Source organism: Rhinoraja longicauda, chromosome 28 (assembly GCF_053455715.1).
Source record: "Rhinoraja longicauda isolate Sanriku21f chromosome 28, sRhiLon1.1, whole genome shotgun sequence".
Classification (NCBI taxonomy): Eukaryota; Metazoa; Chordata; class Chondrichthyes; order Rajiformes; family Arhynchobatidae; genus Rhinoraja; species Rhinoraja longicauda.
Window position 1 is genome coordinate 416,430 of NC_135980.1, and position 26,089 is coordinate 442,518.

At 46.2% G+C, this 26,089-nt stretch overlaps 1 protein-coding gene and 1 pseudogene across 1 annotated transcript; one reads left to right on the forward strand and one right to left on the reverse strand.

Moving 5' to 3' along the window:
• Window positions 1-3,771: 3,771 nt before the first annotated feature.
• LOC144607430 (histone H2AX-like) lies at window positions 3,772-4,133 on the reverse strand (annotated as a pseudogene).
• Window positions 4,134-5,213: 1,080 nt separating this feature from the next.
• LOC144607309 (histone H1-like) lies at window positions 5,214-5,962 on the forward strand. Its single transcript, XM_078424054.1, has one exon. It carries the CDS (start codon window positions 5,214-5,216, stop codon window positions 5,853-5,855), a length of 642 nt encoding a protein of 213 aa, XP_078280180.1. The 3' UTR covers window positions 5,856-5,962.
• Window positions 5,963-26,089: the final 20,127 nt, after the last annotated feature.

The following is a 26,089-nucleotide window of genomic DNA, read 5'->3' on the forward strand; positions in this document are numbered from 1 at the left end:
GCAGACCAATTTCCCTCTGGGGATGAATAAAATTTTATCGTATCGTATCGTATCGTGGCGGGGTGGTTGTTCTTCGGAATGGAGGTCTGTGACTAGTGTGTGCCTCAGGGATTGGTACTGGGCCCACTGCTGTTTGTGGTTTTTGTCAACAAAATGGATGAGAATGTACAAGGCATGATTAGTAAGTTTGCAGATGTCACCACAGTGGGTGTTATCCTGGATAGTGAAGATATCAAAAATCATAGCAGGATCTTGATCAGCTGGGCATGTGGGCTGAAGAATGACTAGTGGAGTTTAATGACGATAAGCGTGAGGTGTTGCATTTTGAGAAGTCAAACCCAGGGCCGGATCTTCACAGTGAGTGGAAAGGCCCTTGGAATGCTGTTAAGCAATGGAATCAAAGAGTGCAGGTACATCATTCCCTGACAGTGGCATCACAGGTGGATAGGGTGGTCAAAAAGGTTTGTGGGCCGTTTGGCTGTTGGGAGAGTTTCTTCCCAGCTGTTATTGGGCAACTGAACCATCTGATCACCAATTGGACAGTGATCTTGAGCTACCATCTACCTCATTGGAGAATCTGAGGCTATTTTTAATTGGACTTTACTGGACTTTTTCTTGTGTTACACATTTTTCCCATTATCCTGTATGGCTTGATTGTAAAGATGTAAAGTATTCCCGTGACTGGATAACATGCACCATATCCCTTCATTCCCTTTACATCCAGAAAGTAATGAATCACTGGTATAAATGTCTGACAATCCCACAAATATTTTATAAATTTTAAAGAAATGTCTTCCTATTCTTCTAAACTCGGAAGAGTGCAGTCGCAATGTGCTCAATCTCCCCTCGCGCAACAAACCTGCCAACCCTGGGATCAGACAAGTGAATTGTCATTCCATTCCCTCTGTGGCAACTCTGTCCATTTAAGATTTGGGGACTGAGCCTCCAGGTGCATTCTCACCAATCCCCTGTATAATTACAGTCAAACATCTTACTGCCGTACAAAAATCTTCTTGTCATAACTTGAATGTATCCTCGAATGCACAGTTAAGCCCTTGAACAAATCAACTTGTTTGAGAAACTCGCCACTGCTCGACAAGATGTTCCATGTGTCTGCTCCTATCTGAGCCTTAATTAAGAGGGCAACTGGACCCCACACGAAGTGTATATCTGTGTTCAGTGTATATGTTGAACACAAAATTCCCTCCAACACAGTATAAATTGCACCCCTAGATTTGGGGGTATTTTTATGACCCACTTGAAATGCTTTCTTTATTCCATAAGAAACATATTAACCTAACACAATTCTCTTGGAATAAGCCGTTCCAATGAAAATTCACAGCTTTTGGTAAATGGCCCTCAAGCCGCTTGATGATAAAGGAAAGTTATTCTCTTTCCGATCACAGCTCTCCCTGCAGTCCACTCGTAAGTATTTTCCTTCGAATTTAACACACAAACTGGTGGAATTTAACATCCATCCCACATCCCAATACATTCCAATGAAGATGGCTGGGAAGGAGACACTCCGGAACAAAGGGGTTCAGTTGCTTCCCAGCCATCCATTAGATGTCTTGAAATAGTGCAAAATATAAAAATGCTTTCCATCCATAAATCCTAATTTAGTGTGTATTTCGTATTTTATATTGTCCAAGTAGAACATCAACAGAAATGAGAATAGTCATCGAGGAACTGTCCTTCAAAGTCAAGTTTGAGGCAACAACTGGTAACTTGAATTTGTTTATTCTTCAAATATTGCCTGCCCAGAGTATTTTAAGCATTGTTTTAATTCCAGATATCCATCATTTACCAATTGTTTACTGTGTAGATTATATTAACACCTGTCAGGTAAGGTGGTCAGACACTTAGCACAGAGCAGGCATTTCTTCAGCCAAGCAGCTCTCTACCTCATTATAGATTCTTAATAAGTGAATATATTCAAAGCCAAGATTATATTGATAGAACACAGGGTTTAGGAGTTGAGGGGGATTTCAAATACAGGATGAGCCACGGTCAGTGAATGGCAGAGCAGGCTGAGCTGTCCATATAAACAGCACTTCATCTTATTTGTGACAGTATCCCTGATATTTACATTGCTCCCCTCCCCACCCCATCTCCTCCCAAAAAATACCCAATTTAGTCCCAGTTGCATCTTCCCATGTCCAAAGCCAATTCCTTTGGAGTTCCACAGGGGTCGGTGCTGAGTCTGCTACTCTTCACGTTGGATATTAATGATTTAGATGAGGGGATTGAAGGCTTTGTGTCCAAGTTTGCAGATGATATGTGAAAATCCGTGGAGGGGCAGTTAGTGTGGAGAAAGCAGAGATTCTGCAGAAGGGCTTGGACAGGTATGAAGAGTGGACAGAGAAGTGGAAGATGGAATATAGTGCAGCAAAATGTGGTGCCATGTATTTTGGTAGTAGGAAGAAAGGCAAAGACTCTTTTCTAAATGGGCAGAGAATCCAGAAATCGGAGGTGCAAAGGGATTTGGCAATGTTGGTGCAAGATTCCCAAAAAGTTAATTTGCAAGTCGAGTCGGTAATACGGAAGGCAAAAACAATGCATTTATTTCAAGAGGACTAGAATACAAAAAAAACAGGGATGTAAATGTTGAGGCGCTGGTCAGGTCACATTTGAAGTATTGTCAGCAAATTCCATATCTGAAGAAAGATGTGCTGGCACTGGAAGGATCCAGAGGAGGTTTACGAGAATGATCCCAGGAATGAGTGGGTTAATATATGAAGAACGGTTGACGGCACTGGGCCTCCACTCGCTGGAGTTTAGAAGGATGAGGGCGACCTCATTGAAACTTACCAAATAGTGAAAGGCCTGGCTAGAGGGGATGTGGAGAGGATATTTCCAATAGTGAGTCTAGGACCCGAGGTCCTAGATTCAAATTCAAAGGAGTTCCTTTAGGAAGATTAGGAGGAATTTCTTCATTCAGAGGGGGGTGAATCTGTGGAATTCATTGCCACAGAAGCTGTGGAATACGTCAATGGATATTTTTAAGGCAGTGATAGATAGATTCTTGATTAGTATGGGTGTCACAGTTTATGGGGAGAAGGCAGGAGAATGGGTTTGGGAGGGATAGATCAGCCGTGATAGAATGGCGGGGTAGGCCATAGGCCGAATGGCCTAATTCTGCTCCTATATCTTATGAACTGTCGAGGTTTGAAATATTTAAACATATCTGAAGTTAGCAATCAAGCCCTACATATGATTCATTATTCTTCATATAACCGTTTTGCATCAACAAAAACATATGAAATAAAGTGCAAATACTGCACGGTGGGTTGCAGTAGACGTAATGAGCAGTACAGTGGCGTCGCCGGTGGAAAGGCGGCCCCACAGCGCTGGAGATCCAGGTTCGATCCTGTCCTCGACTGTTGTCTGCAGGTTCTCTCTGTGACCGTGTAGACCCACCACATGCTCCGCTTCCTCCCACGTCCGAGATGTGCGGATTTTGGACGTTATTTGTATCATTCTTCAATTGAACAGAGTGCGTGAGTAGATGAGAAATTGCGAAAATATTCTGTAGAACTACTGTACTGTTGTGGGAACAGATGATTGGGTGGGGCGAAGCGCCTGTTCTCATGCTGGAACTCTAAATTAAACTGAATTAGAAATGTAAACACTGTTACAAACCATTACATCAGCACAGAACTCTTTACATATCTGAACATAGAATATATTCGGGAAAGCATAGAACATAGAATATATTCGGTGGCTCTTAAAAAAAGCCTTTTCCGTCCAGCTCGGTATGTTGATGCCATTTCAAACTTTGCTGCGGTGGCCGGTTTTCCTGGGCAGCAGCACAGCCTGGAGGTTGGACGAAACCACCCTGGACGATAGTGACGCCTTCCAGCGACTTGTTGAGCTCCTCGTCGTTGCGGATCGCGAGCTGCAGGTGGCGGGTAATGATCCTGGTCTTTTTGTTGCGGGCTACGTTGCCCACTTGTTCCAAGATCTCAGCTGTCAGGTACTTGAGCGCTGCGGATAACCAAACCAGAGCGCCAGCACCAATTCGCTCAGCATCGTGACCATTCCGTAACAGTCGTGTTTTGCAAACCAGCTCAGGGGTAACGGATCTTAGCTTTTGCGCGTTCTTTGCCACCAGTTTTACCACGTCCAGACATCTTCATTCTACTCCAAAGACGTACAGGTATGTAGGTTAATTGGCTGGGTAAATGTAAAAATTGTCCCTAGTGGGTGTAGGATAGTGTTAATGTGCGGGGATCACTGGGCGGCACGGACTTGGTGGGCCGAAAAGGCCTGTTTCCGGCTGTATATATATGATATGATATGATACTGCTCAGAAACTTTATTGAACGCAAAACCTCAGTCGCCACTCTTTTACAGCCAATAGAAATCGAGATCTTACCTATCCTTAATTAGCATGTGGTATCAACCTGAGAAGTTGACACTTTCTTGTTCGCCATCTGACCTTACATACATATTTATAATAATGCAATTTACATCGGGGAGATCTGAGCGCTATTCATGTTAAATCTGGGGCGTCCTGGTTTATCTTTAAGTGATTACAAAATCCAAATATACATTTTCAATGGGTTTATTTTTCTCCGAACGAAATCTCATGTTGGGGTCCATCACCCAGAAGTGCTGGTAAACATCCCAGTTTTGTGTTTGATTGCATGTGTGTGTTATAGGCTGGCGGTTGCACTTCACTGACAATTATTGACATGTTGTGTGCCTTAATTAAGCTCTCCAATTATTGATGTGATCGATTCCCCGGGGGTAGCGCCGCCCGGATACCAAAAAAAGAAAAATAGGTTAAAACGTAAGATTCAATGACTGAGCAGAAACTTAATTAGAAGACCTCTGAAATTGTGTAAAGAGAATAATCTGACATGTTGTGAAAGACGCGTCACGTTAATAAATATATTAAGATTCTGATATAATTGATATAAGTACTTTCAACAAAACAACATTTTGTTTTTCTCCAATATTTGTTGTTGGTTAAAGTATTTTTTTCACTCCAACGGTGTGACGCAGGATTTGGGGACAAACTGACTCAGGTGCTGTTTATATTTATACATTTAATGAGAGGAAATTCTGAGACCGAGATCTTTAAGCTGCTTGACTCTGCAGCGTCCGACACGTGCAGTTAAATAGCGGCAGCGGCTGGAAACATTTCATTCCTGCGGAGCGAGGCAGACGAGCAGAGATCAAAGGGGGAAAACTTTTTAATTACAGCGATGACCGACACTGTACGCACCAGACGTGCCAAGAGGAAGACCAAGGGCCCGCAGATGACCAAAAAGGGCACAGTGTCCAAGTTAATCTTGCAAGCAGTGGCAGCTACGCATGAGCGACGCGGGCTCTCGTTGGTCGGTGTCAAGAAGATGCTGTCAGGCAGCGGTTACGACGTGACGAAGAACAACTCTCGGATCAACCACGCGGTCAGGACCCTGATGGACAAGGGCTCGTTAGTGAATGTTACGGGCACGGGCGCCTCCGGCTCCTTTAAACTGAGCAAGGAGCAGAAGGACGTGGTGCAGCGGGTGGAAAGAAAAGTGCTTGTACCTGGTGCCGCGGCCACCAAAAAACCGAGGGGCAAACACGCGGCTAAAAGACCCGCTCCCGCGAAGAAACCCAGAAGGAAAGGGCCGTCCCGGCGGAGAATGAAGGACGGCCACAGGAAGTTGGCGAAAGGTGGAAGAAAGCTGAAAAATGCCCCGAGAACAAGAGCAGCCAGGAAGGGCGAGATTGGAAATCGCCAAAGGACAAAGCCGAGGAAACCAACCAGACCGCTGAAGAAAACAGAAAATGATCTGGCTGAGACATTGAACTCCGAGAAAGGAAACCAAGCTGGTTCGGTGCAGCAAGAGAGCACCTGAGTGAAGACAGATCATTTATAACAGATACAACGGCTCTTTTCAGAGCCACAAAAATATGTCATGAAAAGGCCAAAACCATTGTGTGAAGTTTAATTTGGGATACTGCATGGAGGGAGATTGGAAATTAAATAGTTAACCAATTTAAAAGGTGCCATTTTTACGGAATAATGAAATCAAAATTTACTCTCGAATTATTGATGTTTGTTCTATGTGGATAATGCATGACAAAATGGGTAGTTTTTATTTTGTTTACATTTCAAGTTCATTTGTTTACGATTAAACCCCTTCAATCTCGGGTTGTACCCACTGTGTTCACAGGGGAAACATTCGCCGGTGGACGCTGCGGCCGATTAGCCATTTTCAAAAGCCTGGTGAGCAGCGCATCGGTGGCGCCGGCCAAAGGTGGACATCGTGACACGGACTCCTTCACACAACAAGAGGCAGAGGCCACAACATGAAGTGCTGGAGTTACTCAGCGGGTCAGGCAGCATCTTTGAAAAACATCTCTGGAATCAATCTAAAGAAGACCCAAACCCGAAACGTCACCTATCCATGTTGTGTAATTGCCGCATTTCTGGATCGTATACAGATGTCCGGCATCTGCAGATGTTTTGCCTTTTGGTTACCAGTCGGTGTATTGGTTTATTTCACCATCACCCATCCAACTAACAAAGGCCCTATAATTTTATAAATGTGTTTGCCAATGTATTTTTAACAGGGTTATTCCCTCATGACATTTTCAAGCACAGTATTCCGTAACCACAAATGATTGCTCTCAAACTCAACTGGTCGTCGGCATTTTAAACCATTCCACCTGAAAATAGATCCAAAATATCAAAAGTAAAATCTTATTTAAAAGTCTTTTTGCAAACAGATTCATTTTATTGCATGTACATCTATTTATGTTATGTGTTTTACAAAGACAGAATAAATGGTCCTTCTCAGAATAAGCACAGCCATAAAATGGAAAATGATTTTGCCAGGTGCATTTACTGCGCAAAACGTTTATCAGGGTTCATCGTCAAAGTAATTCACGTCTCTTCAACAAATATGTAATTTGCGCCATCTTTATTGAAATACAACCCACTATCTCTCATTTAAACTCCTCTCTTTGCCCAAATATTTTCCCAGCAATAGTTCTATATAAACCATGCAGGACCTTTGGCGCTTTTTTGGTGACAAATATTTTCGTCTGGAAGCATGCGGGTTGTTTTTAGCTCAGGGCTAAAGGAATCAAGGGATATGGGGAAAAAGTAGGATCGCGGTACTGACTTTAGATGATCAGCCATGAACATATCGAATGGTGGTGAAGGCTCGAGGGGCCGAATGGCCTACTCCTGCACCTATTTTTCTCTGTTTTGATGGAACTGGAGCTCTGGCGGTTTAAAACCGGTATATTTAAATTCCGTTTTGCGCGACATTTAAAAATATAACAGTGGTTATAGGTAGCGATGCGAAGTAACTAATTAAATTTGCATAAAATTCTACCTCAGGGATTCAACAACAACCAATCAATTGGTTGCATTTTGACCAATGAGTCAGTTTTAGTAACCACCTGCATTTGCGTCCAATGGCTTTCCCCCACAGATCAGGGGCCAATATAATGATGTAATTAACACTGTGAGATGCGTTTTTTCGCCCAATCATGACAGAGAGAAAAGAATGTGCCTGCATCAATCTTTAAACGCCCCTTCATCCTTGTCACCCAAAGAATGGCCCTCCCTTTTGTATGTGGAGACATCACCGGACTCTGCCCCACAAAATCCGCAGCAGAAAGACCGTAGACTGTGGTCAGAAAATGTAGGAAAACTTTGGCACAGTTTTATTTTGCTATTTATAAATTTGTTTTAAATTCTGAATAAAGTTTATTTTTAGGGGAATCGAAAAGAGAATAAACTGAATGCAGATAGCATTCAACGTCAGGATTGAAATTTGGTCTTTGAGCTGTAAGCTTACCTCAGCAACTGCTGCATCATAATGCTGTTCTTTGCAACCTCACAGAGGCAGACAATGCTGCGGACAGCTAGGACTTCAAGCACACTATGTTAAACGAGAGTAACATACTCTCAGTTGATTCTAAAACTCTTCCACAATTTGCAAGACCTCCAGAGTGGAGGGAATACTTTCCACTCATCTGAGTAACTGCAGCTCCAACATTCAAGAAGTCTGAAACCATTCAGGGAAAGGTTTGAGGGCATCCTTCCCTAAATGGTCTGAAGATAGTTCACAACCAGAAATCTCAACATTCCATGTTCTTCAGAGATGCTGCCTGATCTACTGAGTGTCTGCAACACTTTGTGTCTTCTTTTTCAGGGAAGGATCCCATTGATCCACCACAACGGCACTGCGGCCACACGGTGCACCATTTACTGCAACTCGCCGAGTTACTAAAAGTAAACCTAGCAATTATAGACCTATTAGTTTGACGTCTGTGGTGGGAAAATTAATGGAAAAGATACTTAGGGACAATATATATAATTATTTGGATAATCAAGGCCTGATTAGAAACAGTCAACATGGATTTGTGCCTGGAAGGTCATGTTTGACTAATCTTCTTGAATTTTTTGAAGAGGTTACCAGGGAAATTGATAAGGGCAAGGCTGTGGATGTTGTCTATATGGACTTCAGTAAGGCATTTGACAAGGTTCCACATGGAAGGTTAATTAAGAAGGTTAAATCGTTGGGTATTAATAGTGAGGTTGCAAGATGGATTCAACAATGGCTGAATGGGAGATACCAGAGGGTAACGGTTGACAATTGTATGTCAGGATGGAGGCCAGTGTCTAGTGGAGTACCCCAAGGATCTGTGTTGGGTCCACTGTTGTTTGTCATTTACATTAATGATCTGGATGATGGTGTGGCAAATTGGATTAGTAAATATGCAGATGATACTAAGATAGGTGGAGTAGTTGATAGTGAGGTAGATTTTCAAAGTCTACAGAGAGACTTGGGCCTTTTGGAAGGGTGGGCTGAAAGATGGCAGATGGAGTTTAATGCTGATAAGTGTGAGGTGCTGCATTTTGGTAGGACAAATCAAAATAGGACGTACAGGGTAAATGGTAGGGAATTGAGGAATGCAGTGGAACAGAGGGATCTGGGAATAACTGTGCATTGTTCCCTGAAGGTGGAATCTCATGTGGATAGGGTGGTGAAGAAGGCGTTTGGTATGCTTGCCTTTATAAATGAGAGCATCGAGTATAGAAGTTGGGATGTAATGTTAAAATTGTACAGGGCATTGGTGAGGCCGGGTCTGGAGTATGGTGTGCAGTTCTGGTCGCCAAATTATAGGAAGGATGTCGACAAAATGGAGAGGGTACAGAGGAGATTTACTAGAATGTTGCCTGGGTTTCAGCACTTAGGCTACAGAGAGAGGTTGAACAGGTTGGGTCTTTATTCTTTGGAGCGTAGAAGGTTGAGGGGGGACTTGATAGAGGTTTTTAAAATTTTGAGAGGGACGGACAGAGTTGACGTGGGTAGGATTTTCCCTTTGAGAGTGGGGAAGATTCCAACAAGGGGACATAGCTTCAAAATTGAGGGACAAAGGTTTAGGGGTAACATGAGGGGGAACTTCTTTACTCAGAGGGTGGTGGCTGTATGGAATGGGCTTCCGGTGGAAGTGGTGGAGGCTGGCTCGATTTTATTATTTAAGAGTAAATTGGATAGGTATATGGATAGGGGGGGATTAGAGGGTTATGGTCTGAGTGCAGGTAGATGAGACTAGGTCAGGGAGAATGGTCGGCGTGGACTGGTAGGGCCGGACAGGCCTGTCTCTTCAGCAGTACCTCCCTAAACTGAAGCACAAAGGCAGCAAATACAACAGTAGATATGGCAAAAGCTGGATGAAGAACAATTGTTATGTTCAAGTCCCCTGTTATCTCTTTATTAACATTTTAAATAACCGATGCCCAAGTATTACCAGCTGTTTGTCAAAATAAGCTATTTCTCCATTTGTGTGACAGATTAATTTAATTGCAACCCATCCCCCCACCCAATCAACATAAAGTATCTTGATAATCCAAAAAATAAATTATAACACCCAGTTTAATTTTATTATCACCTTGAACTTCACACTGCTTTAATGGTATGATGCATTCCACAGGGATCAGTGCTGGGAACACTGTATGTACAGACAAGATGAGCTGACAATAGACAATAGACAACCTTTCAGAAGCTACTAAATTTAGATTGTGAAACTGTAGGAATGTACTTTATACAATTCCAATAAGATGATAATGGAACTGTAAAATTACAACCATCAAGGAAAAAGGGCACACTTTAAGCAAAGAGAGAAGGCAAAATGAATGATGTTGATAATAACCTCTGAAATTGTAATGTGTGGGAAGGAACTGTAGCTGCTGGTTTAACATAGAAACATAGAAATATAGAAAATAGGTGCTGGAGTAGGCCATTTGGCCCTTCGAGCCACCACCGCCATTCAATATGATCATGGCTGATCATCCAAAATCTGTACTTCGTTCCGGCTTTTTTGCCATATCCCTTGATTCCCTTGGCCCTAAGAGCTAAATCTAACTCTCTCTTGAAAACATCCAGTGAATTGGCCTCCACTGCCTTCTGTGTCAGAGAATTCCACGGAATTACAACTCTCTAGGCGAAATTTTTTTTTCCTCCTCTCAGTCCTAAATGGCCGACCCTTTATTCTTAAACTGTGACCCCTGGTTCTGGACTACCTCAAAATCGGGAACATTTTTCCTGCATCTACCCAGTCCAATCTTCTAAGAATTTTATATGTTTCTATATCCCCTCTCATCCATCTAAATTCCAGCGAATACAAGCACAGTTGGCCCATTTTTTCATCATATGCCAGTCCCGCTATCCCGGGAATTAACCTGGTGAACCTACACTGCATTCCCTCAATAGCAATAATGTCCTTCCTCAAATTAGGAGACCAAAATTGCACACAATACTCCAGGTGCGGTCTCACCAGGGCCCTGTACAACTGCAGTAGGACCTCCTTGCTTCTAAACTCAAATCCAATATGCCATTATGTTTCTTCACTGCCTGCTGTACCTGCATGCTTACTTTCAGCAACTGATGTGCAAGCACACCCAGGTCTAATCACATGCCATTCAGAGAATAATCTGCCTTCCTGTTCTTGCCACCAAAGTGGATAACCTCACATTTATCCACATAATACTGCATCTGCCCACGTACCCAACCTGTCCAAAGTCACCCTGCAGCCTCATAGCATCCTCATCACAGCTCACACTGCCACCCAACTTGGTGTCATCCGCAGACTTGGAGATGTCATATTTAATTCCCTCATCTAAATCGTTAATATATATTGTAAATAACTGGTGTCACAGCACTGAGCCATGCAGCACCCCACTAGTGACTGCCTGCCATTCTGAAAAGCACCCATTAATTCCTACTCTTTGCTTCCTGTCTGTGAACCAGTTCTCTATTCATGTCAATACCCTACCACCAATACCATGTGCTCTAATTTTGCACACTAATCTCTTGTATGGGACCTTGTCAAAGGCTTTTTGAAATTCCAGATACACCACATCCACTGGCTCTCCCTTGTCCATTCTACTTGTTACATCCTCAAAAAATTCCAAAAGATTAGGCAAGCATGATTTCCACTTCATAAATCCATGCTGACTTTCCATTACTGCTTTCCAAATGCGCTGCTATAACATCTGTAATAATCGACTTCAGCATCTTCCCCGCTACCGATGTAAAGCTAACTGGTCTATAATTCCCCGTTTTCTCTCTTCCTCCTTTCTAAAGAAATTGAGTTACAATGGCTACCCTTCAGTCCACAGGAATTGATCCAGAGTCGAGAGAACATTGGAAAATGATCACCAATGAATCCACAATTTCTAGGACTACCTCCTTGAGTACTCTGGGATGCAGAGCAGATTTAAACCGTGTTTTGTTCAGTCAAGTTTAGTTGAGAGATACAACGTGGAAACAGACCCATTGACCCACCGAGTTCGCACCAACCAGCGATCACCTGAAGGATAACACTATTCTGTACACTCGGAACATTTTTCAATTTAAAGCAGCCAATTGACTTAAAAACCTGTCTCTTTGGAGTGCAGTGGAAACCGAATCACCCGGAAAAAACCCACACAGCCACAGGGAGAACGTACAAACTCCACACAGACGGCACCCGTAGTCAGGTCGAACCCAGGTCTCTGGTGCTGTAAGGCAGCAACCGTACCGTTGCGGCACGGTGCTGCCCCATGTGAATTAACTATTTGGATTTTGCAATAATATATAATCACTGAATTCCTGACAAGCTTCATAATACGATCATGCTGTAATTTCTAATAATCATCTTCACTGTGTATGATACCACCTACTTTAAGTGTCATAGAGTCTTACAGCATGGAAATAAGCCCTTCAGCCCAATTTGTCCATACTGACCACTATGGCCCATCTACGCTAGTTCCACCTGCCTGGGTTTGCCCAATGTCCATCTAAACCTTTACTATCCATTGACTTGTCTAATTGTATTTTAAATATTGTTATAGTTTCTGCCTCAACAACCTCCACTGGTGGCTTGGTCCACATACCAACAACCCTTTGATGAAAAAAATCCAAAGGTTCCTACTAAATCTTTCCCCTCTCAACTTAAACCTGTCCTTTGGTTCTTAATTTTCTGACACCAAGTAAATGATGATGCAAAATTCTATCACTTCCCTTCATGATTTTAGACACCTCTATAAGTTCACCTCTCAGTCTTCTGCACTCCAATAAGTAATGTCTTAGCCGGTCCAATCTCTCCCTCTAGATCAGGCACTCAATTCATGGGAACGTCCTTGCAAGGATTATTTGTATTCTTCTTGCTTAAAGGCATCTTTCCTGTAGATTGCCGCTCTTAAGAAAGAGCTGTCTGCCAGGGGCTACAATGTGAGCCACAACAACAGCCGCTTCAGAAGAAGCACTCGCTAGTGCAGATCAGAGGCATAAATGCCCAGGAATCTTTCCGCCTTAATCTTTCAGAGTGGCCGCAGGGAAGACATCGTCAAGCTCATCAGGTTCGAAGGACCAGGAGGCCAAGAACCAACCAACCGCTAAGCTCACCTTGGTGCTATCCATAAATCTGGGATGGATCAAGAGTTGCCAGGCCTGGAATCCGAGTCCCCATTGGCCCGCCGTCCGCTCGAAGCCCTGGGTTCGCAGCAAACATCCCAAGACCAAATCCACCAAAGCTAAAATATCGAAGGTGGCCCAAGGCAGGAAGACGTCGGGCAAACCCTGACGGAGGCGGCGACCAGCGAATCCAACCGACCGGCTGAAGGGACAAGGCAGTAATCTACCCATAAAACAACGACTCTTTTCAGAGCAACTAAATCACTAAAAGACAGCCAAGAAGGACCCAGACTCGAAACATTGCTTGACAATTTCCTCCACAGATGCTGCCTGACCCGTTGAGTTCTTCCAATGCTTTGCCTTGGGTGGCACGGCGAAGCAGCGATAGAGTTGCTGCCTTACATCGCTTGCAGTCCTGGAGACCCAGGTTCGATCCTGAGTACGCCTGTTGTCTGTACAGAATTTGTACACTCTCCACGTGACCGTGTGGCTTTTCTCCAAAATCTTTGGCTTCCTCCCACACTCCAAATAAGTGCAAGTTTGTTGGTAAATTGCTTTGGTACAAGTGTAAATTGTCCCTAGAGTGTGCAGAGCAGTGTTAATGTGCTGGGATCGCTGGTCGCTGAGGACCCGCTGTACCTCCAAACTAAATACTAAACTAAACAAATTCCAAATGCAGTTCAGTTCAGTTTAGTTTATTGTCAGGTGTACCAAGGTACAGTGAAAAGCTTTTTGTTGCGTGCTAACTAGTCAGCAGAAAGACAATACATGATTAATCCATTTACAGTGTACAGACAGGTTTTAAGGGGATAACGTTTCATGCGAGGTGAAGCCAGCAAAGTTTTATTATGCTAAACCTTTATTACAAGAATTCACTCCTAGGTTTGGAATCCCCAAAAAGAAATCAAGTGACAACGGCCCACACTTTACAGGCAAGGTGGTGCTGGAAATGGAATTAACAAAGGTTTGCAAAACAAACATCATTTCACTTGCCTGCACCTTCCACAATCGTATGGAGTAGTCGAGCGGCAAAATGGATTAGTGATAAATAAATTGGCCAAATTGTGCGATGAGACTTTATTTTTCCTCCCTTTTAGGCGCTCTGCCATTGTACAGGGGGATTGCACGTAAGGTCGTAAGGTCAAAGGGGGTGACACACAAAGTCACTCAAGCCATCTGGAGGACATGGCAACTTCCGACATACACTAGTAACACATGCAACACTTACGTTCTTACTTTGAAAAAAAAGCCAAAATGGTAAATTTTGTGGTGTTCAAAAATGGGGAAGAAGCTGGAGGATCCGGAGGAAGAAGGGCTTCCAAGCCCGCGGACGCAAGTAGCAGCTGGGAAGACGTCTGGCCAGCCAGCAGGAGAAGGGGAAACGTGGCCGGGAAGGAAGGCAGGAGAGCAAAGCCGAGAAGCAGTGGGGAAAAGAAGAGGAGGAGGAGGAGGAGGAGGAGGAGGAGGAAAGGACGGGGTTGAGCGTGCTGGGAGTGGAGCAGCGGGAAGAACCTGAGCGGAGGGGCCTGGAGTGTCTGCAGGGGCAGAAGTAGCGAATGTTGGAAGTCGGCGACCCACCAGAGGGTGAAGGCCCCAGGGAGCCGTGCTCGATGGCCTTGGAGAAGGCAGCGTGGAAGAGGAGGAGGAGCGGAGTGTCGAGCCCGAAGAGGAGGAAGAGGACTGGGGAGAGGCCGATCGGCAGCGGAGACTGAGCAGCATCGAGAGCTGGGCCAGGCGCTGGGCGCTGGGAGCCGAGGCGGACCAGGACACGGCTCTGCTTTACGGCCCCAGCCGCAAGGTGTTGATTTCCAAGTGGACATGATGCCCGGCTGGCAGGGATGGCGAGTGGGGCGAAGGGCTGGAGAGTCAGTAGGAGGGGCGAGGGGCCGAAGGGCCGCAGGAAGCGATGTCCGGAGAAACATCTGGCCATATTGCCAACTCTTCTGGAGCATCAGTTATTTAAAATGTTTATAACGAGATAACAGGGAATTTGAACTTTCAGCCATTCAAAACAATTGTTCTTCAATCAGACTCTGCCATATCTACTCTTGTAGATATTGTGGGCAGATGGGCCTGTTCCTGCTCTGTAATGTTCGCTGCTCTAACTTTAATGACTGCAACAGTTCAAGGAGGCATCTCACCCTTACTGTTTCAAAGGATGGTGAGGGATTGGCAATAAATGCTGCCCTTATGATGATGCCCGGTTTACAAAAGGGAGATGTGAGGGGCAATTTGCAACACACAGGTTGCACTTTCCCCAGCAACCGCACGAGATGCAACACCTGTCCCTTTACCTCCCCCCTCAACTCCATCCAAGGACCCAAACAGTCTTTCTAGGTGAGACAAAGCTTCACCTGCACCTCCTCCAACCTCATCTATTGCATCCGCTGCTGTAGATGTCAACTTATTTACATCGGCAAAACCAAGCGCAGGCTCGGCGATCGCTTCGCTCAACACCTGCGCTCAGTCCGCATTGACCAAACTGATCTCCCGGTGGCCGAGCACTTCAACTCCGCCTCCCATTCCCAGTCTGACCTTTCTGTCATGGGCCTCCTCCAGTGCCATAGTGAGGCCCACCGGAAATTGGTGGAACAGCACCTCATATTTCGCCTGGGCAGCTTGCAGCCCAGTGGTATGAACATCGACTTCTCCAACTTTAGATAACTCCTCTGTCCCTCTCTTCCCCTCCTCCTTCCCAGATCTCCCTCTATCTTCCTGTCTCCACCTATATCCTTCCTTTGTCCCGCCCCCCTGACATCAGTCTGAAGAAGGGTCTCGACCCGAAACGTCACCCATTCCTTCTCTCCCGAGATGCTGCCTGACCTGCTGAGTTACTCCAGCATTTTGTGAATAAATATGGTTGATTCTAAAGTCTGCAATAATTTGTAAAACCACAAGTCAAGAGTGCAGGGAATACTCTCCACTCATCTGAGTAACGGCAGCTGCAATATTCAAGAACTGTGAAGCCATTCAGGGAAAGATGCTTTAAATGGTTTGAGGGTATCCTTCCTTGAACGGTCTGAAGAAGGTTCCCGACCAGAACTCTCGCCTATCCATGTTCTCTAGAGATGCTGTTTGACCAGCTGAGTGTCTGTAACACTTTTTGCTGTTTTTTCATAGAAGGATACCATTGATTGGCACCTTGTCCACCATAACATCACTGTAGCCACACTGCACCATTTACAGAAACTCCATAAGAATTCTTCAGCAGCACCTCCCTAAACGGAAGCACAAAGGCAACAAGTACAACAATAGATGTGGCAAAGACTGAATGAATAATTGTTATGAATGGTTTAAAGTTCAAATCCCTGTTATTTCCTTATCAACATTTTAAATGACTGATTCCTCAGAATAGATGGCAGTTCGGCCAGGTGTGTGTCAAGGCAAACTATTTCCACCTCTATTTGTCTGACAGATTTAATTCAATGCACCTCATGCTTCCAACCAATCTACATGCGATATTTTGGTAATGCACAAGATTGAATTATAACACCCAGTTTAATTTTATTATCACCCTGATCTTCTCACTGCCTAAATTGTATGGTACATTCCACTGGGATCAGTGCTGGGAACACTATCTGTTCAGACACAAAGGAGCTGACATTTAAGGAGCTACTAAATTAAGATTGTGAAACTGTATGAATATACTGTATAAAAATCTAATAAGATAATACTGGAACTGTAAGTTTTAGAGATACAGCGTGGAAACAGGCCCTTCGGCCCACCGAGTCCGCGCCGACCAGCAATCCCCGCACATTAACACAATCTTACACCCACTAGGGACAATTTTTACGCGTACACCAAGCCAATTGACCTACGTACTTGGAGTGTGGGAGGAAACCGAAGATCTCAGAGAAAATCCACGCAGGTCACGGGGAGAACGTACAAACTCGGTACAGACAGCACCTGTAGTCGGGATTGAACCCGGGTCTCCAGGCAGCTACTCTACCGCGGTGCAACCACGGGTATGGGTTTGGGGGCTAATAATCTCTGATAATAATCTCTGAAATTATAAAATGATTTGTCATTTTAATCCATAGAATTGGGAAGAATGTGATATGTTACCATTACTGTACATAAAGAAAATAGAATAACTAGATGGAGATTGTGACCAGAGTCGAGGAGTGAATTGAATAGGTAATTTTCAATTTAATGTTGTAGATTTGCCACGCATAGGATAATTGTTTCCTGTTCAGAGCAGTTAAATTAAGTTATCGGTCTTTTGGAATGATGTAGTGGTTCTGAAAAGAACCTTTGATTTTCTGATTACTTCTCACATTAATCTTTTAGCCCCCAAACCCATACAAGGTGCGCCCCTGGCGTTTCAGTGCATACACCACGTCCATTGCTGTCAATAGACAATAGACAATAGGCAATAGGTGCAGGAGTAGGCCATTCAGCCCTTCGAGCCAGCACCGGCATTCAATACGATCATGGCTGATCACTCTCAATCAGTACCCCGTTCCTGCCTTCACCCCATACCCCCTCACTCCGCTATCCTTAAGAGCTCTATCCAGCTCTCTCTTGAAAGCATCCAACGAACTGGCCTCCACTGCCTTCTGAGGCAGAGAATTCCACACCTTCACCACTCTCTGACTGAAAAAGTTCTTCCTCATCTCCGTTCTAAATGGCCTACCCCTTATTCTTAAACTGTGGCCCCTTGTTCTGGACTCCCCTAACATTGGGAACATGTTTCCTGCCTCTAATGTGTCCAATCCCCTAATTAGTTTCAATAAGATCCCCCCTCATCCTTCTAAATTCCAGTGTATACAAGCCCAATCGCTCCAGCCTTTCAACATACGACAGTCCCGCCATTCCGGGAATTAACCTAGTGAACCGACGCTGCACGCCCTCCATAGCAAGAATATCCTTCCTCAAATTTGGAGACCAAAACTGCACACAGTACTCCAGGTGCGGTCTCACCAGGGCCCGGTACAACTGTAGAAGGACCTCTTTGCTCCTATACTCAACTCCTCTTGTTACGAAGGCCAACATTCCATTGGCTTTCGCATGTTCTGTGTAGGTTACTGAATCCCGGATGACGTTCTCAAGGAAAACCTTCAAAACTCCACGCACTTCCTCGTAGATGAGGCCAGAAATACGTTTGACGCCATCTCGTCGAGCCAGACGACGGATGACAGGTTTGGATGTTGTCATGGAGAACTTTGTGGTGCCGCTTTGAATTTCATGAATTTTATGGCAGGGAAACGAGTAATGTGAGGGGAACGATTAGTACTTCGGAATGAGATAAAGTTCTCCATTCCTAATTTTAACCCTAAAATTACTTTAGTTACTATGGAACCCTGGTTGCTGCCAGAAAACGATCCCTTCGCATTGATCATTGGATTTACACTCCAGTCCCTACTCAAAACTGTCAAAAATGGGAAGAATGTGTTTGCAATTTGAATTTCCAAGTGCATTGGAGTGCATAAATGATGTATATACTTTTAGACGTTAAATCCTTCTCGGCCACAAGACATCTCCATTCCATCTCCTTAATCGTCGTGTTTTTCTCCATGGTAAAAAAACACTGAGCAGAAATACTCATTAAGGACGTTGCCCATCTCCTGCGTCTCCACACGTCGATGATCACCTTTATTTCTGAGGGGACCTATACTCTCACTGATCTGGCCTGATCTTTTGTCTGTATACATATTAGAAACATAGAAACATAGAAAATATGTGCAGGAGTAAACCATTCAGCCCTTCGAGCCAACACCTCCATTCAATATGATCTTGGTTGATCATCCAAATTCAATACCCCATTCCTGCTTTTTCCCCATATCCCTTGATTCCGTTAGTGCTGAAAGAACTTAACGGGCCAGGCAGCAAACGTGGAGAGAATGGCCAGATGACATTTCTTCTTACAGAGAGTCGTGAATCTCTGGAACTTTCTCCCCTCGCAGAATGTGCAGGCGAGGTATTTAAAGAAGTGGTCGATTTTTCATAAACTTAACGAGGTAAAGCAAGGAATGAACAGCTATGGAGAACTGGTGTAGAAGAGGAGATGAGGTCCAGGGTATGATCAGTCATGACATTAGTGAACTGTGCGGCAGGCTTGAGGGGCCGAGTGGTCCATTCCTGCTCCGATTTTGTTATGTCCTTCTATACTTCTTCAACAGGTTATAGAATCAGAGAGTAATACAACTTGGAAACCGGCCCTTCGGCCCAACTTGCTTATGCCAAACAAGATGCTCCATATCCACTCGTCCCACTTCTCACAGTGAAGTGAGAACTTCTGATAAAATGTTTTCTCCGGCTCATCTGTAGATGTTGGTGAGAGTTGTTGGGGACATGTTGAACATCCTCTTGCAAATACGGTATGCCCTAGTCTCAAGCCTCCACCTCTACTGCTTCTATGCCCAATATGAGGATTTCCATTTTCGGCATCAACGTGCCATCCCTCCCCGTCCCCCGGATACAATTTGGGTCCCTGGTGACTCCTAAAGTCAAATAGTCATACAGCATGGAAACAGGCTCTACAACACGCTGAACAAATGTTGAACTTCTTCAATAATGGAAGTGCAACCATTTAACCTGTGGAAGACTAATTTCGTCATTTGCACCTCCATTTACAGTGGAAAGATGGATACTCACTGTAATGAAGTCAAGCAAGGTGTTTATGTAAAGACTAACTTGAAGTCTGTTATATTGGATCAAGTTATGGTCAGGTTGCAATCTTTAGCCACATGCTCTATTTTTGTTTTTCAGCAATATTCAAACATGACTAATCTTTCACTTTCTTTGGACAAATAAATACAGCAAACATTGTGCAGCCAATAACGTACAGCACACACATTACACCTTACAGAGGTTCATAAATCATGAGGGGCATAGATAATTTGAATAGCCATTTATTCACAAAATGCTGGAGTAACTCAGCAGGTCAGGCAGCATCTCAGGAAAGGATGAATGGGGGACGTTTCGGGTCGAGACCCTTCTTCAGACTGATGTCAGGGGGGCGGGACAAAGGAAGGATATAGGTGGAGACAGGAAGATAGAGGGAGATCTGGGAAGGGGGAGGGGAAGAGAGGGACAGAGGAACTATCTAAAGTTGGAGAAGTCAATGTTCATACCACTGGGCTGCAAGCTGCCCAGGCGAAATATGAGGTGCTGTTCCTCAAATTTCCAGTGGGCCTCACTATGGCACTGGAGGAGGCCCATGACAGAAAGGTCAGACTGGGAATGGGAGGAGAAGTTGAAGTGCTCAGCCACCGGGAGATCAGATTGGTTAACGCGGACCGAGCGCAGGTCGGTCATAGCCATAGTCTTTCCCCAGGGTAGGTTAGCACTGGGCCCAGGTTTAAGGTGAAAGGGGAAAGATTTTGAGGGCACTGGAGGGGTAACACTTTTAGACAGAGGGTAATGGGTCTATGCAATGTACTTCTTGAGTTAGGGGTGGTGGCAGGTACAGTTATAACAAGACACCCAGGCAGCTAAATATACAAAGTAGGTTTGGTAGGATATGGGGCAAAAATAGGCAAAATGTAATCAGCCAGTAAGGAAACTTGGTGAACTTTGTCACGTCGGGCCCAGCAGGAACCACATCGGGCCTAGCATTAGAGTACATGGTATTGGGGGTAGGTTGTTGACATGGATAGAGAGTTGGTTGGCAGACAGGAAGCAAAGAGTAGGAGTAAACGGGTCCTTGAGATTATTATCTCAATGGTGTCATGTTAGGTAAGGGGGAAGTGCAGTGAGACCTGGGTGTCCTTGTACACCAGTCACTGAAAGTTCGTGTGCAGGTACAGCAGGCAGTGAAGAAAGCTAATGGCACATAGGCCATCATAACGAGAGGATTTCGGTATAGGAGTAAAGAGGTTCTTCTGCAGTTGTATAGACAATAGATGCAGGAGTAGGCCATTCGGCCCTTCGAGCCAGCACCACCATTCAATGTGATCATGGCTGATCATTCTCAATCATTGACCCGTTCCTGCCTTCTCCCCATACCCCCTGACTCCGCTATCCTTAAGAGCTCTATCGAGTTCTCTCTTGAATGCATTCAGAGAATTGGCCTCCACTGCCTTCTGAGGCAGTGAATTCCACAGATTTACAACTCTCTGACTGAAAAGTTTTTCCTCATCTCCGTTCTAAATGGCCTACCCCTTATTCTTAAACTGTGGCTCCTGGTTCTGGACTCCCCCAACATTGGGGGAGTATAGGGCCCTGGTAAGACCACATCTGGAGTATTGTGTACAGTTTTGGTCTCCTAATTTGAGGAAGGAAAGTGCAACGTAGGGTAACGAGATTGATCCCTGGGATGGCAGGACTGTCAGATGAGGAAAGATTGAACAGACTAGGCTTGTATTCACTGGAGTTTAGAAGGATGAGAGGGGATCTTAGAGACATATAAAATTATAAAAGGACTGAACAAGCTAGTTGCAGGAAAAATGTTCCCAATGTTGGGGGAGTCCAGAACCAGGGGCCACAGTCTTAGAATAAAGGGGAGGCCATTAAAACTGAGGTGAGAAGGAACTTTTTCACCCAGAAAGTTGAGGGCAGTGGAGGACAAATCACTGGATTAATTTAAGAGGGAGTTAGATAGAGCTCTGGGGGCTAGTGGAATCAATGAATATGGGGAGAAGGCAGGCACAGGTTATTGATTGTGGATGATCAGTCATGATCACAATGAATGGCTGTGCTGGCTCGAAGGGCCGAATGGCCTCCTGCACCTATTTTCTATGTTTCTATGAGTGATAAGGTACCACACGGGAATGTTGTCACGTCAGGCCTAGCAGGATTGATGGTGGAACAGCTATGGCAGGAATTTCTGGGCATAATCCAGAAGATGCTGGCCAAGAATATAAAGAAGGACATAAAGCTTCTTTAGGTATGTTAAGAGAAAAAGATTAGTAAAGACAAATGTGGGACCCTTGAAGGCAGAAAAGGGTGAAATTATTAAGGGTAACAAGGAAATGGCGGAAGAGTTCAACAGGTACTTTTGAGGATGTGACAGGTAAAATGGATGAAGGAGAGCCAGAGGATGTATCTAGACTTTCAGAAAGCCTTTGATAAGGTACCACACGGGAGGTTGAGCAAAATTAGAGCACATGCTATTGGGGGTAGGGTATTGACATGGATAGATAATTGGTTGGCAGACAGGAAGCGAAGAGTAGGAATAAACGGGTCCTTTTCTGAATGGCAGGCAGTGGAGAGTGGAGTGCCGCAAGGCTCGGTGCTGGGGCCGCAACTATTTACAATATATATTAATGATTTGAGGATGGAATTAGAAGTAACACTGACAGGTTTGCGGATGACACAAAGCTGGGTGGTAGTGTGAACTGCGAAGAGGATGAAAGGAGGTTGCAGGGTGACTTGGACAGGTTGAGTGAGTGGGCAGATGCATGGCAGATGCAGTATAATGTGGATGAATGTGAGGTGGCGGTAAAAATAAGGAGGCAGATTATTATTTCAATGGTGTCAGATTAGTTAAAGGGAAAGTGCAACGAGACCTTGGTGTCCTTGTACACCAGTCACTGAAAGTAAGCATGCAGGTACAGCAGGCAGTGAAGAAAGCTAATGGCATGTTGGCCTTCATAACGAGAGGATTTGAGTTCAGGAGCAAAGAAGTCCTTCTGCACTTGTGTAGGGCCCTGGTGAGATCACAACTGGAGTATTGTGTGCAGTTTTGGTCTCCTAATTTGAGGAAGGACGTCCGTGGTGTTGAGGCAGCGTAGGTTCATGAGGTTAATCCCTGGGATGGAGGGACTGTCATATGAGTAAAGATTGGAAAGACTAGGCTTATATTCACTGGAGTTTGGAAAGATGAGAGTAGATCTTATCAGGACATATAAAATTATAAAAGGACTAGACAAGCTAGAAGCAGGAAAAATGTTCCCAATGTAGGGGGAGTCCAGAACCAGGATACACAGTCTAAGAATAAAGGGGAGGCTATTTAAAACTGAGGTGAGAAGAATCTTTTTCACCCAGAGAGTTGTGAATTTGTGGAATTCTCTGCCACAGAAGGCAGTGGAAGCCAATTCACTGGATGAATTTAAAAGAGAGTTAGATAGAGCTCTGGGGGCTAGTGGGATCAAGGGATATGGGGAGACAGGTTACTGATTGTAGATGATCAGCCATGATCACAATGAATGGCAATGATGGCTCGAAGGGCCACATGGCCTCCTCCTGCATCTATTTTCTATGTTTCCATGTTTCTACGGGCCGAAGGGCGCGTTTTGCCCTATGACTTTCTGACTCTATAACTGATCATTTATCTGCCCATTTATGATTAGTGCCCAGAGTAGGGGAATTGAGAACCAGGGGACATCACCAACGGTGATTAAACAAAATACAGAGCGGAGGTACAGAACCTGGCAGACTGGTGCTCTGATAACAACCTGTCCCTAAATACCACCAAGACCAAGGAGCTGATCATCAACTTCCGTAGGTCACACAACGGGGAATACGCCCCGATCTTTATCAACGGGGACAGTGTGGAGAGAGTGTCCAGCTTCAAGTTTCTGGGCACTCACATTTCGGAGGACCTAACATGGTCCAATAACACTGCTGCGCTGGTCAAGAAGGCACAGCAACGACTGTTCTACCTAAGAACACTGAAAAAGTCTGGTCTACCCCAACAGCTGCTCCCCCCCTTCTCCTCTCCCCCTCCCCCCTCCTCTCCCCCCAGCCTTCTCTCCCCTCTCCCTCCTCTCGCCCCCTCCCTCCTCTCCCCCCCTCCTCCCCTCCCTCCTCTCCATCCCTCCCTCCCCTCCCCCCCACCCTCCTCTCCCCTCCACCCTCCTCTCCCCCCACCCTCCTCTCCCCCCCACCCTCCTCTCCCCCACACCCTCCACTCCCCCTCCCTTCTCTCCCCCTCCCCCCTCTCCCCCTCCCTCCTCACCCCTCCCTCCTCACCCCCCCACCCTTCTCACCCCCCTCCCTCCCTCCTCTCCCTCCTCTCCCCGCTCGCTCCTCTCCCCCCCTCCCTCCTGTCCCCCCCTCCCTCCTCCCCCCCCTTGCACCCCTCTCACCTTCCCTACGAGATTTAAACTTTAAAATGTGAATAACTTAAAAAAATATAACACCTATTTCAATGAAACTTCTTCCAATAAGACCACGGGACGATGGTAAGGTGGACCTAAAATTGCTGCGCTATCGTGTACCGTTTTGGCTGTAGTTCAGGAACAAACAAACAAGAGTTTTTGTATAAAGATTTTATTTGGTGCTGAGCTGCTAAAGATAACCCCCCTTAAAAACTCCCTCAAACCTCCCCTACATTAACTGAAATTGAGTTAAGGTTGTTTTAAAGAACCCCACTCGCCCACTCCATCCCCCCTCCACCAACTGTATCCCCCCCCTCCCCACTCACGCACTCCATCCCCTCTCCACCCCCTTTATCCCCCCTCCCTTCACCTGATCAATACCTATCTCTTTTTCAAGATTCAAGATTCAAGATTCAAGATAGCTTTATTGTCATCCAAATTGAACGAAATTCAGTCACCCACAGTCCAACAACAAAAGCATCGAAATAGGCATTAAAATTACACAACCCCAAAAACACACAAAAGAAAAAACATCCATCAAGAAAACATCCATCACAGTGAGTCTCCTCCAGTCCTCTCCTCACTGTGATGGAAGGCCACAATGTATTTTCCCTTCTCCTGCCGTCCTCTCCCGCGGTCAGGTTGTTGTGGTTGCAGGCCGCGCCGGACGGTCCGCAGCGGGCCGAGCCTAAGGCGAGTCGCAGCCGCTCCCGCAGCCTCCGAAGACGGCCGGCTCCGCCGATGATAAGTCCGATCCGGGGCGGGCGAACACGCTGCCGCCGTTGCTGCATGTCGGGGCGGTCGTGGCTCCCGACATTGAAGGCCCCGCCCAGCAGAGAAAAATCCCGCGGCCTATCTTAGGCCGCGCCGGACGGTGAAATGTCCGCGACCCAAGCCCCGCGATCCGGGGCGGGCGAACACGCTGCCGCTGCCGGAACTCCCGATGTCGGCATCCACGCGGCTCGAGCCTAAGGCGAGTCGCAGCCGCTCCCGCAGCCTCCGAAGACGGCCGGCTCCGGTGATGGTAAGTCCGGTCCGCGGGCTCTGCGAACCAGAGCCCTTGAGGCCGCCAGCTCCAGGAGTTGGGCCGATGGTAGGCCGCAGCAGGAACGGAGACACGGCCCAGAAAACAAAGGTCGGGTCTCCGAAACATCATGTCAAGAGGGAGGAAGACCTCTGAGGTCATGCAGACCTCCGAACCCTTCCGAATTTGGCAGGAAGCTTCCGCCTTCTTATTTCATTTCCGCCATTCCGATTTCACCTCACATTTTCCCGGAAAACACATGCCTTGACACTTGCTCCGCCGCTTGCCCCACCGCTCACCCCACCCCGTCTTGCCTGGCCTCGCCGCTCGCCCGGCGTCGCCAGTCAGGACTGGGCATTGCCGTTCACCGGGCTTCTCATCGCCGCTATGTTCGCCGGGCCAGGCCTCGAAGCTCGCCGGGCCTCGACTCACCTCGCTGCTCGCCGGGCCTCGCCTCGACTCACCATCTGCCGGGCCTCACCGCTCGCCTCGCCACCTGCCAGGCCTCTACACTCAGCGGGCCTCACCTCGGATCGCCGGGACTCACCTCGCCGCATGCCGGGACTCGCAACTCGCCGGGCCTCTCCTCACCAAGCCTCGCCGCTCGCTGGGCCTTGCCTCACCGCTCACCGGGCCTCGCCATGCCGCTCGCCGGGCCACGCCTCGCTGCCCACCGGGACTCGCCTCGCCCCTCGCCGGGACTCGTCTCGCCGCTCGCCGGGCCCCTGTTTGCCGGGCCTCGCCTCTCGCGGGGACTCGCCTCGCCCCTCACTGGGACTTGCCTCGCCTCTCGCCGGGCCTCATCTCGCCGCTTGCCGAGGCTCACTGCCCGCCGGGCCTTGCCGCTCTCCGGGGCTCGTCGGGCCTCGCTTCGCCTCGCCTCGCCTAGCCGCTCCCCAGGCCTCGCCTAGCCGCTCCCCAGGCCTCGCCTAGACACTCCCCAGGCCTCGCCTCGCTGGGCCGTTGTGATTTGCTGTTGAAGACCATTAGAGCAAGTATGTCTTCAATGAAATTAGATATGTGCAGTTTTAAATGAAACTCTTTCTTCATAACTTAGTCATACATTTTATGACCATTGTTCTTTTATTCAATATCAAGAGAATTGGGATGTGTACGGAAAAACCAAAATAGAAAAATCAAAACAAAACAATTTTTTCTTTGTT

Excerpts from the sequence above, each read along its gene's own strand:
- LOC144607309 (XM_078424054.1), top strand. The coding sequence starts at position 5,214 with ATGACCGACACTGTACGCACCAGACGTGCCAAGAGGAAGACCAAGGGC.